The sequence below is a fragment of the Quercus robur genome, chromosome 2, assembly GCF_932294415.1.
Source record: "Quercus robur chromosome 2, dhQueRobu3.1, whole genome shotgun sequence".
In the NCBI taxonomy this organism is placed as follows: domain Eukaryota; kingdom Viridiplantae; phylum Streptophyta; class Magnoliopsida; order Fagales; family Fagaceae; genus Quercus; species Quercus robur.
In genome coordinates this window covers 74,177,414-74,191,081 of record NC_065535.1, presented here as the reverse complement: position 1 = coordinate 74,191,081, position 13,668 = coordinate 74,177,414, and the positions used below count along the sequence as shown (strand labels likewise).

At 35.6% G+C, this 13,668-nt stretch overlaps 1 protein-coding gene across 2 annotated transcripts; it reads right to left on the bottom strand.

Moving 5' to 3' along the window:
- Nucleotides 1-5,716: 5,716 nt before the first annotated feature.
- Nucleotides 5,717-13,412, bottom strand: LOC126714983 (senescence-associated carboxylesterase 101-like). 2 transcript variants are annotated; one of them, XM_050415406.1, is made up of 4 exons: nucleotides 13,224-13,412; nucleotides 12,762-13,131; nucleotides 6,907-7,455; nucleotides 5,717-6,699 (listed from the first exon to the last, which is right to left on the bottom strand). In XM_050415406.1, exons 1-4 carry the CDS (start codon nucleotides 13,238-13,240, stop codon nucleotides 5,845-5,847), a joined length of 1,791 nt encoding a protein of 596 aa, XP_050271363.1. In that variant the 5' UTR covers nucleotides 13,241-13,412; the 3' UTR covers nucleotides 5,717-5,844. The 2 variants fall into 2 exon arrangements, with proteins under 2 accessions (XP_050271363.1, XP_050271364.1); XM_050415407.1 differs by having other exon boundaries at nucleotides 5,717-6,690; nucleotides 13,224-13,411.
- Between the last annotated feature and the right edge of the window lie 256 nt (nucleotides 13,413-13,668).

Below are 13,668 nucleotides of genomic sequence, written 5' to 3'. Positions count from 1 at the left end.
CCATCTGCTTCCGACGTCGCTCTTTGTTATCTTTCGACAACTCCTACAAACATTTCAAGAAAGTCACTACCAATTGCATAATTATTTTTTTTTTAATTTGTATTTGAAAATATTCATAAAATTCTCAAACAGAAATTCATTTTGAGTATAATTTTGATTGACTGCCTACCTTCAAATCTCCCTTAAGAACTCCCAAGTGACGATTGTCTTGGAGTTATAACTTTGATTATTGCCATACATCCACTTAGGAATTAGTTTCCTAATAGCAAAATAAGACAATTGGGTTTATTTGAATTTGAGAAAGAAGTAGAAGAGAGGGGAAGGAAGGATGGAGAGACATAAAATATTATGATTTGTAAGGCATAGTAATTGATTGATACTAGGGAAGTTTGCTTTTATGTACTAGTTGAAGAGTGGTGTCACTTTTACTAAGTAGTTTTTTGGTTGTTAATTATGAGTGACTTTATGAGTGAATTGAATAAGTTGGATAGGGCAACATGAGAGTGCCCACTTGAAGGAAATAAGTTTGAAAGATGTAGCTTATTTAATTGAACTTATTTAAGGGTTCTGCTAATATAGAATGTGATATCTAAAACATGTTTCTCATATAACTTAATGTATTGCTTGGGTCTTTTTAGGAGAGTTAGAGTTAAGGTTTGAACATTTTCTCCACACTTTTTACCATACTAGTCTAAGTACCTTACTGTAATTCAAGGCTGTTTTTGGTGCCAGACCTACACATTATTTGGTCTGGACTGTGTGGTAAAAAGACTTATTTTACTTTGTGGGGAGCTACTCTGGCTTGCCTTTTATGGACCATTTGGAGGGAAATAAATTTGAGAGTTTTTGAAGGAACAGAATGTTCGAATGCTTAACTAAAATCTCAAATTTTGAGTGTGTTTTAATTGCTAATGTGGCACTTGGTAGTAATACTAGTGATATTGTGTCATTTAGCTACCAACTCTGTTGTTTAGTACATTAATCCATTTTGTGTTTCTTAATTTGTAGGATGGTGATGGTGATTTTGCAGTGGATATCTAGTCTCCCGATGCTCAACGCTTATCATTTGATTATACACAGTAGGCGATACTTTGGGCACCTATTTTGGAGTAGTTACTGTGACATTTTGATATTTATAATAAAGTTTCAAATTTTGATATATATATATGGCGAAAACCACATTTTCGTCCCTACATTTTCACGCAATTCCACTTTGGTCCCTAACTTTTTTTTCCACCGCTTTTAGTCTCTATCCTGGAAAACGCGTTTCGTTTTTGTCCCTGTCGTTACATCAGAGACAGAAATTGCATTGATGGCAAACGGAGTGCACCGTTGGTACACTTAAAGCTGATGCGGCCATTAAAAAAAAAAATTTATTTGGCATTAAAAAATGCCACATTAGCACCTAAATTTAAAAAACTAAAATTAAAAACATAATTAAAAATCAAAAACTACGTGAATCAAGATCTAAGATCTAAGTGTACCAAGTTTTGTACAAGTGCTAAGTTCACGAGCAAGGTAGGAATTAACTATGGTCAATTGGGAAACAATCTACCATCACCATCAAAGTCAGTGGAGCTTATCAAATCTCTCAAAGCCAAGCTTGTGAAAATCTACGACACAAACCCAAAAATCCTTAACTCCCTTAAACACACAAACATCAAAGTCTCAATCATGTTACCCAATGAACTCATCTCCAACATCTCCTCCAACCAAACCTTGTCCAATCTTTGGGTCCGATTCAATGTCCAACCCTTTTACCCACACACCAAGATCCAATACCTCCTCATCAGCAACGAAATCATCAGCTCCACCGTCCCTAGAACCCAGATGTTTCTCAAAAAAAAAAAAAAAAAAAAACCCAGATTTAAATATAAGAACAATATTTTCCTTTTCAGTCTTTCATCCTCTCTTTTTCATTAAAACCCCATGGTTGAAGATCCATGGCCAAAACCCAACTTGACTGAGATATGATCTTCTCTCTCTCTAAACCTAGATGGTCATTGTGGTTTGATCTTACTAGCTCATGATTGTGTTTTGGTGTATTTTATTGATGAGGATTGGCTTTGAGTTTTGGTATTTTTGGTATTTTGTTTTTGATCTGACCGTGTTTTGGGTTTTGTTAGTTGATTGTGTTAGAGTATCTGAGTTTGATCATGGTTTTGTATATGTTTTTACTTGTTTGGATGCTAAGAAAATGCAAGAAAAGAGACGAAAATCTTGAATTTCTTATTTTCTGGGCAACTATGTTCTTGGGGGAAGAACATGAAGAACAATTATTATTTAAATAATTAAATAATAACTACTGATGTAACGATAGGGACAAAAATGAGACGCTTTTTCCAAAATAGGGACTAGAAGCGGTGGAAAAAAAGTTAGATACCAAAGTGGGAATCGCGTGAAAATATAGGGACGAAAATGTGGTTTTCGCCTATTTATATATACACATCATAGTTGGAAACTTTATTATAACATTCTAGACAATTAGAATGTATTCTTTTGTCCAGGACATTCTATATAGTTAGAATGTATTCTTTTGTATAGGACATTCTACATAATTGTGTAGAATGTATTATTTTGTTCATAACATTCTAGACACTTGGAATGTATTATTTTGTGTATAACATTCTAGACATTTGGGATGTAATTGTTGATATGATGTAATTAAATATATTTAGTTTCTTTATTTAATGTGGTATTGTATTTGCTATTGGAAAATATGAATTGTGGTTTATTATAGTTACTATAAAATAGGTATTGGAAAATATGTATTGTAGATATATTACAGGTGCTAAAGAAATTTAAAAAATAAAAATAAAAAAAAGACCTATTCCGGCGCTTTGAAAACCGTTGGAATAGGGTATGAGCATATGCCCTATACCAGCGCTTTGGGCATATGCCCTATACCAGTGCTTTTGAAAGCGCTGGCATAGGCAGAACCTATTCTGGTGGTTTAAAAGCGGTGGTATAGGTATTTTAAATTATATTCATTCAAGACCTATATCAGCACTTTTGAGAACGCTAGTATAGGTATTGCCTATGCCAGCACTTTCAAAAGTGCTGGTATAGGCATTTTTAATTATATTCATTGCAGACCTATACCAACGCTTTTGAGAACGCTGGAATAGATACTGCCTGTGTCAATGCTTTCAAAAGCGTTGGTATAGGTTATATTCATATTTCCGTTAGGACTGTCCCAACACAAATAAAAACACTAGAATAGGGTTTGAAAGTGCCGAGACCTATCCCGGTGCTTTTGAAAAGCGCTGGTATAGGTTTGACAACGCTATACCGATTGTCATTGCGCGGCGGTTTGAAGTGCCGGGAAAAAAAATGCCGGGATAGGAATTTTGACCCTATTCTAGCACTTTCTGGGGCTATCCCAGCAGTTTTGCAAATGCTGGGATAGCCCCAAATGCTGGGATAGCCCCATTTTTTTGTAGTGTGTCTTGGGCAACTAGTTTAAGATATTTATTTATTTTTTATTAAAAAATAAACTATTTTGCCCATTTTTAAATTTTAATTGGTCTTGCAATTATTTGTTTAAATACTTTTTTTGGTCCTTACTTTGTATTTTTGGGAAATTAATCTGAACTAAACAGTCAGGTTAGTTTTAAAAATATTGTAATGTGAGTCTTCATGTGATAACTCAGTATAGTCTAGCAATAATGACATCATTTTGTGGTGCACTATGTTTATATTTGATTTGAATCTCTCCTCCTCCTCCCTTACTATCTATCTATCTATCTATCTATCTATCTATATATTTATCTCTTTTGGAAAACTCTATCTATCTATTTATTTATCAAAAGGAAAAAAAATAAGTAATAGTTTTTTCTGAGAATAAAAATAAGTAATAGTTGGCCTAGTAATAATGACATTCTTTGCAATGCATCATGTTTATGGTTTAAATATATCATTCCCTCTTCAACTACCTACCTATCATATATATATATATATATATATATACACACACACAATAATTTTTATTATTATTTATATATAGATATCAATAATTATCACTTAATTAAATACCTTAATCTTTTATTTAATTAAGCTTCAGCAGAAAATACTACAATATATTCCAATGGCAGATGTTGGAAAGAACTGAACCCAAGTTCATTATCATTTAATATGCTAATTACAAAACTTACAGGATTTAGTGCTCACCGCTCATTGAGTACCGTTTAACCAATATATTAATGTTTCCCTAAAGTCAATACATTTGACCTAAAATTTCTCTACTATTGTACATGTAATATCAATTCATTCAACTATTCTTCTACGCTGCTTGTTATAAGAAAAACTATCTTCAATATATTAAATTTTAAATTCTAATATGTACCAATTTTTTTTTAATTCTAATAAAAAAACTAAATATATAATCTTTCCCCTTGCTAAATTGCACCTCCATACAGCTACAAAGATGGAGAATGTATTATATTTTTGTTCTTACAATAAATGAGAGAAAGAAAATTTACAATTGAAACTACTTTATCACTATTAGGCTATGTGAAGTTTAGTTGTGTTTGATTTTGAATATGACCTAACTTGATATAAAAATGCTACAATTTTTAATGTGACTTTTTTTGAGGTTTAGTCCATAAAGTGGAGGCTTGGGACATTAGGCCCAAGCTAGAGCACTCAAATTTTTTGCCAGTGTGTTAGCCCATTGTGAATTCTCTATGCAGGAGTGAAATACCATGGTTTTTAGATTAGGGTTTGGAGGGGTTGTTTTGAGAGGGAAAAATTGTAATGCCGCATCTTATATTTTTTCCCTGTGAATAGTAAAATTACTGTAACTCTGCGGACATAGATAAATTGTTGAACCACGTAAATATTATTTTGTATGATTATTTTCTTTGGCACATATTTTTCTCTATTTTTACATCTCACATATCTACTAATTTCGTGTATATTTGACACTTATTTTCTTTAAAGTTTCTCCTAAACTACAACCACATATTGTGCCAATTGTTACGTGGAATATTGTTGTTGAACATTCCATTTGGTTTCTTTACAAGTGTGCATATTCAGTCAAAAAAGTGTCGGTGAGAGCTTTACATAGAGTTCCAAACATAAAAAGATTAAACCCAAAAAGAAAAAAGAAAAAGGGGGATTTTTTCTATAGAGAACAAAAGAGAAGAGGCCTTTAGCCATGTTGTGAACGACAACAGCAAGATGCCAATAATGCAATGGAAGAGAGAAACAAGCATAAACCCCAAAATGCATGTGCTAGCCGGTCCCGCATTGAATAACGCCGTGTGGTTCCTAGTCCTACGTACACCATCCTACCAGTTTAGTTTAAAGTCTCCATTTATAGTTCACTCCTGTTAGTTCGCACACAACTAAGACCTGGCAATCAATGGACCACCATACCTAAAAATTAAACTCCCTTGGCCCAATATAACACAGCAATAATCCTTTTTGATTTCTTTGTTGTTATTGTTATTATGACATTTTTTCCTTCAAGAAATCTTGGCTAAGATGGCATTCTAAGTTGTTATGATCTTAAACTAAGGACGGAATCAAAATTTTTTGTTTGGGGCAGACATAAAACTATCGTATTAATTTGCAAGTTAAGAGAAAAATCCAAGTAAGCATATGTGGATTATATATGGGCTTCAACTTCATGTGGGCTGGACCATGGTGCATGGTGCACCCAACATACACATCCAACCCAAAGGCAAAAGAAAAGTTATGGAAAACTGAAAAATAATCAAAAAAGAAAAAGATGATGACATCTCTACAATTTATTGGGAAATGATTTCAGAATACCATACAAGTTTGAAGGCAAGTGCACACATTATACATAGATTTGAAATGTTTGATACGTATACAAATTCAGGGAATCTCTAGGCCGCCAGTAGCATAGTTTTGGTAACTGCGACTCTTCATTACGTCAGTGAGAGGTGAATAATAAGCAGCTCCCATAATTCCTTTTCTAATGATTTCCTCATACTCTTTCCACCACAGCATGAAGCTACTCCGCGGCAAGAAAATCTCAGGTGATACTGCATAGTTTTTCATCAAACTCAAAACATAGTTTTCAAACTCAACCAGGTTGTGCTTTGATGATTCTTTCTCCTCAATACTTGATTCTCTGCTACTCAACAATTCGCATGAAATTCGAGCCTCCTCAACATGTGCCCAAAAGCAAGAATCCTCTGTTAGACTAGAAGCCACATTTTGCTTCTTCAACTGACTTGGATTGCTTGCAGGTTTCTCTATTTCTTTAAGCCATTGCTCCAATTGTTTGTAATGTTTCGGCCTTCCTTGGTTTATGTAGTCTTTTAGACCCTTATTGTAGTATTCCGCTATGTCCAATGGTTCACACATCCTTCGGTAATTTGTTCCCGCAAAGAGCCATCCGGTACGAAAGGAGGCACCTTCCTTCTGGGGCTTTTTCTCTGCTTCATCAACCATTTCTTCCCAGTAACAAGTGAGGATTTTCTTATACCTTACCACATTAAGATCACTTAAATTGCCTGAATTCTTGTAGCTATCATAGTATCCAATTCCCTTATCCTTAAAATGTTTCTTGTACCATTCCAAGTAGGCCATATTTATTTTTATGTCATTCAACTTCTTGGAAGGATCAAAAACGTGCCTCTTCAGGATTACCAACTTCTTTTCCTGTCTTTCTGTCCTTGTAATCAGATTGTCGATGCCATTGTTCCTCTGTTGTTGCTGCAATGACTTATAAAAATGAGTTGGCCGGGCTATTTTACAAGGTAGAAATTTTAGCCATGTAAGAGATATGAGAGGTTTTGGTTAGTTGTTAATAGTTGAGCTCTTCATTCTTTACATTGTTTTATTCAATGTCTTGAACCATAGCATGACAAATGGGTCAAATAAGCATTGTAACCATATGCAATTTATAAAAAAGGTTTGTAAGTAAACTACCTGGGCCCGCACCAGTCCAATTGCTTCTAGTTGTGTAATGATGCCTGCCTCAAATGATTTTGTATTCCTTTTAACCAATTGTGTAGTATCCTTACAAATTACCTTATGGTTGAGATGTTGGACAAGTGCTTCATAGAACTCCAAAACTTGATTAGGATTTTGATTTTCTGGACCCTCTAGGTAGGTTGCTGTCAACAAGTCCAAAATGGATTGAGAATCCTCAAAACAAGCACAGCCCAATTCCGAATGCAAGAGAAATGTACCAAAAGGCTTGTAAATTGAGTCAATGGGATTGTGGGGTGAAATTAAGACTCTGGGAATTGGATCCTGATCAGAAACTACATGCAAAAAGCAAGAGTTCCATGTTGGATATTTTGATATGGCTTCTTGCAGCCCATCATCACCTACAAGGGGTGAACCAAAAGTGATGCAAAGTGGGCGTGTTTTGGTGCTTGATAAATTGATTTTATCTAGTAGCCATAAGGTGAATAGAGAGGCAACAGATCCTCCCAGAGAGTTTCCAGTAATAATTACTGGTTTGGAATCAATCTGCATTAAGATATAAATCTTACATTAATGTTGATAATAGGATGAGTGACATTCTTAAAGACTAAAGTTCTTTTGATTAATTAAAAAAGGGTCTATAATATCTTCTCCAAAATGTTAAATATAATCCTAGTTAATAAAATACACAGATGGCAGCATATGTCACACGTAAGATGATTGACATGTTTCTCAACCAAAAAAAAAAAAAAAAAAAAAAAAGGAGTAAATATTTTTCTCAAAAGAACTCTCATTTGCCATACGAAACAAAAATCCTATTAAAAATATGTCTTTTATAATTAAAAGCATAAAATACGCTAATAATACATATCTTATTTTTACTAAGCTTTATACAACAGAAGATTATCAAAATTAATACCTTTTACTTTAATGTTTTATTATTCATATTAAACATCAATGTTTTCTTATTTTAATTTATAGTCTTGAATTTTTTATCTATTAAAAATTTTCTGCAATTTGATTTTTTATGCCGTAGTATGACTAATATATACAATTATTTAAAATTAGAGCTTCCTTCTCTTTTTTAAAATAAAAATGGGGTCAAAAAATTGAAAAAATGTATTAAATATACTAAATGCTCAATTAGTTATTTTTTTAACAATATCTTGTGAAATTATATGAGGTAGCATAAGTATCCTAATAAAAAATATTCAATCAAGTTTGTAATATGTAATTCTATATATATATATATATGTAAGGACTCAATTTGTAACGACCACAAAATGATATTGGGTTCGCGCGTAAAAAAGCTCAAACAATATGATTTGTAGAGCGTGTGTTTGAAAGGCTAGGCCTTGGTCACCAGACGATGGTTAGTCGTGGTGTTCATACAGAATTAAACCATGTTCGTTCGAGGAGTCTTTCTTCTCGATACGGTTTGGGAGGCTCTGGTTCTTGGCCTTTTTCCCCAGCCCCTTTTTCTGGACTGCTTACTTCTCCTTTTATACTAACCTTTACCCCTCCCTCCAACGTCCACGTGTAAGTTCGACTTTCCAGGATTGATACTTGTCCCATCAGCCCATACCCAAAGTGGTTGAGGGTGGTTGTAAAAGCTGAAGAGCATGGTTCTGTCAGGTGCAGAGTATTCAATGGTAGTAATGGTAGCTTTCCCTTTGCCCTTTGTCGCCATACTGTCTAGGGATCCTTTTTCTATCAACGTAGATATTTTAGGTTTTTCCCAAAACTGTTCCTATACCTTCCTTGCCCTTTCTTTCAGGTGGGCCTCGGGGATGCCGAGGACAAAGTCGTCCTCGGTTATGTCTCAAGGTTACTTGGACTTTTATTATATGTCCTCGGCTATATCCCTCCTCGGCTCGGGCCTTGGATCCCAATGCAAAAGTGGGCCAAGGCCACAAATTATTGCGTCCAGGCCACAAATTATTGGGCCCCATAATAGCCCCTCAAAATCCTGCTGCCCGACCTCTTGGTCGGGAAGGAGGGTTTTAATGGTGTCGGGCCGGTATCATGGCTTGCCCAGCTTTGTCCTTCATTAATGTCGGTGTCTCTTCATTTGCCTAGAAAATGCGCCGGGTTACGAGACATTCTTTTAGATTTACTCACAATGCGCTCCTACCGTTTCCGTGTACGAGGTGCGTCTTTAATAACTTCCCTTTACGAGGCCAATCAGATCTGACGGTTATAGATGGCGTTGGGGAGTTGAATGGACACTATCTCGTTTACAGCTCTTCTTGGAAATCTGTATGGATTAAATGCCACTGAACTTACCTTCCATATAAGAAGCAAGGCAAGAGGGTACTTCCTTTACATAGAGACACTTTAACCTTTCTAAAGCCTTAAACCTCAAGCTACACTCAAGGTTTTCCTTATTAGAACAATCAAACCTTAGAGTGTGATATGTCTGAGGTGAAAGCGGGGGTGAAGGAACCACACCCTCTCCAGAAGCACCATGTCCCTCCGAAACTTAAGATGGCTTGGTCAGGACAGGGTAGGCAGAGACTCAAGATATTTTTCACCTTCCTTCAGCCAAAATTCGAAGCAGGTGTTAACCGCATCAAATTTTTGGTGCAACTGAGCTGGGGTTGCTTATCATCAGTATCATCCGCTCTCTTTCGAGCATAGCTAATATGGTACCAGCGTGTTAGTAGTCAGGGCTGACGTAGGGATTAAGTATCCCTGCTTCTTCCTCTCTTCCTTCACTGGTGCCTCCTTTTGCCTCCCCTTCTTCTTCTTTCCCATCACCGGATCCATCTTGGTGCTTTTACTTCTTCCTCTTCTTCTCCTCATCCATCAAAGGGGATCACCCTCTCATACACGATTGCTACTGAAGCAGAGTTTAGAAAGATTCGTCGTTTCATTGTGTACTTTCTTTTCATTTTCGCTTTTGTAATTAACTTCCTGTATAGGCTTGTTTAAACTCCTCATTGTACGCTGTACTACTTTTTTATATTAATAAAAGTTGATGTTATTTTATTCTATGTATTCTTTCTTTTCTACAATAGTTATGCTGTGAATGGATGTGCTATTATATGATTTTTTTTTATTTTTTAAAATTTTTTTTTTTTTTTTTTTTTTTTTGCATTCTGAACTATACTTAGGGCTGAAACCCTTGTTAAGAAAAGGATATCTTTATGAGCTTATTGAAACTATTCGGCACAATAATGTCGACCTAAAAAAAAATGATATCTAGGGCCGAGGCCCTTATTTAAGAAAAAGATATTATTTCGAGCTTATTGAAATTGTTCGGCACAATAATGCCGACCTGAAAAAGGTTACATACCCAAGACTAACCAAGATGACAACTGAATTCTCGGTACTGTGTAGGAGGTAATCATCCGAGGAGGGGTAACCCAAAATGAGCTACCCATGCGGGTCGCCAAGTATGAGGGTGCTTTGCCACCTTCTTAATATCCTTCCTAACCTTAGCTATTTTTGGCATCCGGTCCGAGGATTGAAGTACGATCGTACTGAACTTAAACGCTCGTTTGCATCAGTTCCCTTAAAACTGAGGATCTGAGGACAGGTCGGGATCTTCACTCCGTCTAGGACTTAATTCGACTTTTAGCATATAATCAACCCGTAGGTCTGAGCAATCTAGAATTCTCCTTAAGTGGTTAATTTCTCCGTAGGTTTGAGTCCGAAGACCATGCAATACCTTAGTTCTGTCCAAAACTTAGTTTTTAAGTAATTAGTTTCCCCATAGGTTTGAGTCCGAGGACCATGTAATACCTTGGTTTTGTCAAAAACTTAGTTTTTAAGTAGTTGGTTTCCCTATAGGTTTGAGTCCGAGGACCATGTAATACCTTGGTTCTGTCCAAAACTTAGTTTTTAAGTAGTTGGTTTCCCCATAGGTTTAAGTCTGAGGACCATGCAATACCTTGGTTCTGTCCAAAACTTAGTTTTTAAGTAGTTGGTTTCCCCATAGGTTTGAGTCCGAGGACCATGCAATACCTTGGTTCTGTCAAAAACTTAGTTTTTAAGTAATTGGGGAGATTAGCCCCTCAACCAAGGTGTGGGACATTGGTTTGGGGGGATTAGCCCCTCGGCCAAGCCCCTAGAACCATCCGCGCTACTGACGCTTCGAAGCGTAGCCCCTAATGGAAAAACGTAGCCCCTAATGGAACTTTATGTTAGAATATTACAATGGGCTGTTGGAAGTGATGGGGGGACTTTCTTGACCCACCGTCTGTGCCAACACACAAGCCTTTCCTACAGACGGCGCCAATTGTAAGGACTCAATTTGTAATGACCACAAAATGATATTGGGTTTGCGCGTAAAAAGGCCCAAACAATATGATTTGTAGAGCGTGGGTTTGAAAGGGTAGGCCTTGGTCACCGGACGATGGTTAGTCGTGGTGTTCATATAGAATTAAACCATGTTCGTTCGAGGAGTCTTTCTCCCCGATACGGTCTGGGAGGCTCTGGTTCTTGGCCTTTTTTCCCAGCCCCTTTTTCTGGACTGCTTACTTCTCCTTTTATACTAACCTTTACCCCTCTCTCCAACGTCCACGTGTAGGTTCGACTTTCCAGGACTGATACTTGTCACATCAGCCCATACCCAAAGTGGTTGGGGGTGGTTGTAAAAACTGAAGAGTATGATCCTGTCAGGTGCAGAGTATTCAATGGCAGTAATGGTAGCTTTCCCTTCGCCCTTTGTCGCCATACTGTCCAGGGATCCTTTTTCTATCAACGCAGATATTTTAGATTTTTCCCAAAACTGTTCCTATATCGTCCTTGCCCTTTCTTTCAGGTGGGCCTCGGGGATGCCGAGGACAAAGTCGTTCTCGGCTATGTCTCAAGGTTACTTGGACTTTTATTATATGTCTTCGGTTATATCCCTCCTCGGCTCGGGCCTTGGATCCCAATGCAAAAGTGGGCCAGGGCCACAAATTATTGGGCCCCACAATATATATATATATATATATATATTTATATATTTTTTTTTTCATTTGTTTATTCAGGATTTTAAGTATATTTTCTTATAACTATGATTATAAAATAAAAAGAACATAGTAATGTGATATCATGATTTTCAGTCTTGGACTATTCAAAAAATAGATTAAAAAAAAGGTTCAAAATCTTTAAAGTCTGACCGTGATAAAGTCATTATTTTAAATAATTAAATAATATAAAATAAATAAATAAATACATAAAATTAGTAGTATAGACTAAAGTAGTATTAAAACTGGTCAATTTTTTATATGAATTAAAGATAAAAAGATATTTTTCATAATTTATTAGGAAAGTTATATAAATATTATCCTACTATTATTTTAAATATAAAAAGATATTTTTCATAATTTATTAGGAAAGTTATATAAATATTATCCTACTATTATTTTAAATATATATTTCACATCCATACCATATAGCAATATTTCAAAAAGATTAATTTGCTAATAGCCTAATATATTCAAATGACATAGGAATACTCAAAATGATTACCTGTACGAAAAGAAAAGAAAAGGAAAAAAAAGGGTACAGTGCACTCATGAGATATTGACGGGATGAGAGGGCCAAAAATAATAGAAATGATATTTTTTAAATTTAAACCTTCATGTTAATAATGATGATGATACCAATAATACATTGACAAGTACTAACGACCACATTTCTGCTCAAGCAGACACAATAGAAAATGGGAAAACGTAGCAAAAAATAAAAGTAGCTGGTTAACTACGACCTGGTTATCAATTATATTGAAAGTTTAAGAAAATTAGACTTTGTTCTAGAAGTTTGTCAATTGACTCAGTTGCAGTTCATACTTTAAGCTTTTGTCAAAAAAGAAAAAAAGAAAAGAAAAAAAGGAAAGAATTTTCAGGGCATAGAGGTACCTGAGATTTCAAGGAGGGGAGACTATCACGGATGGAGGCAAAAAGCTCAAGTGCAGCTTTGTTAATGGAGAATTGTGGGTTGGTTTTGGTGCACAGGAATTCAAAGAGAGGAAAAGACTCCTTTAGAGTTGATGATGAAACCAAATCCTCTCCTCCTCCACCCTGAATAATATAGTCTTTGGAACAAGCAGGCCAAGTAAAGAAAGCTATGGTGGTACTGTTTGGTTGCTGAGAAACTTTGTATCTTACTGACAAAGATTGCTGTTCATTTTGATTGATTTCACTGTACAGGTCCCGAACTGCAGCCCAAGAATGGTACAGGACACCAGAGCTGACCACCAAATTTGCCAACTCTAACCCGCTGCTAAATCTGTCATCAAGAAACAAAAAAGCTAAGAAATCATGATGCATCAAGGAAGGAAAACAAGCTGAACAAAAGAAATGAAAATGGTTTTTACTTACAAGTGAATTTGGCTCATCCTCTGTTACTTTGTTCGATCTACTTAGAAAATCAGCAACGTATAATATAGAATATATTGTGTCTTGTTAGTTATAACATCGATGAGAATCAATACCAAAATTAGCTGAGTAATCTAAATTTCGTAGAACAAAAGCATAGATTGAAGTCAACGACAATATGCTAAAGATTCCTAATAAAAAATTTAAGAAAAAGACCATTTATATGCTAAAGAATTATGTTGTTTAGCATTTTAGCCTATCAATTTTCCGTCTTTCATTTCTTGGGCTCCACAACTAAAATATGTGAACCCAAGCCCTTTTTAGGGACTGGTGGCCTTATGCGGGACCATGATGGTTGTTGGATTAAAGGCTTGTTTATTCGTTTAGGACAGAACTCCAATCTTATGGGTGATTGTGGATGGTTAAATAGGGTCTTCAAATGGAATGA

Excerpts from the sequence above, each read along its gene's own strand:
- LOC126714983 (XM_050415406.1), bottom strand. Across the intron at positions 7,456-12,761 it reads TCCCCTCCTTGAAATCTCAG|ATTGATTCCAAACCAGTAAT; the intron begins GTACCTCTATGC and ends ATCTTAATGCAG. Across the intron at positions 6,700-6,906 it reads TTGGACTGGTGCGGGCCCAG|TCATTGCAGCAACAACAGAG; the intron begins GTAGTTTACTTA and ends CATTTTTATAAG.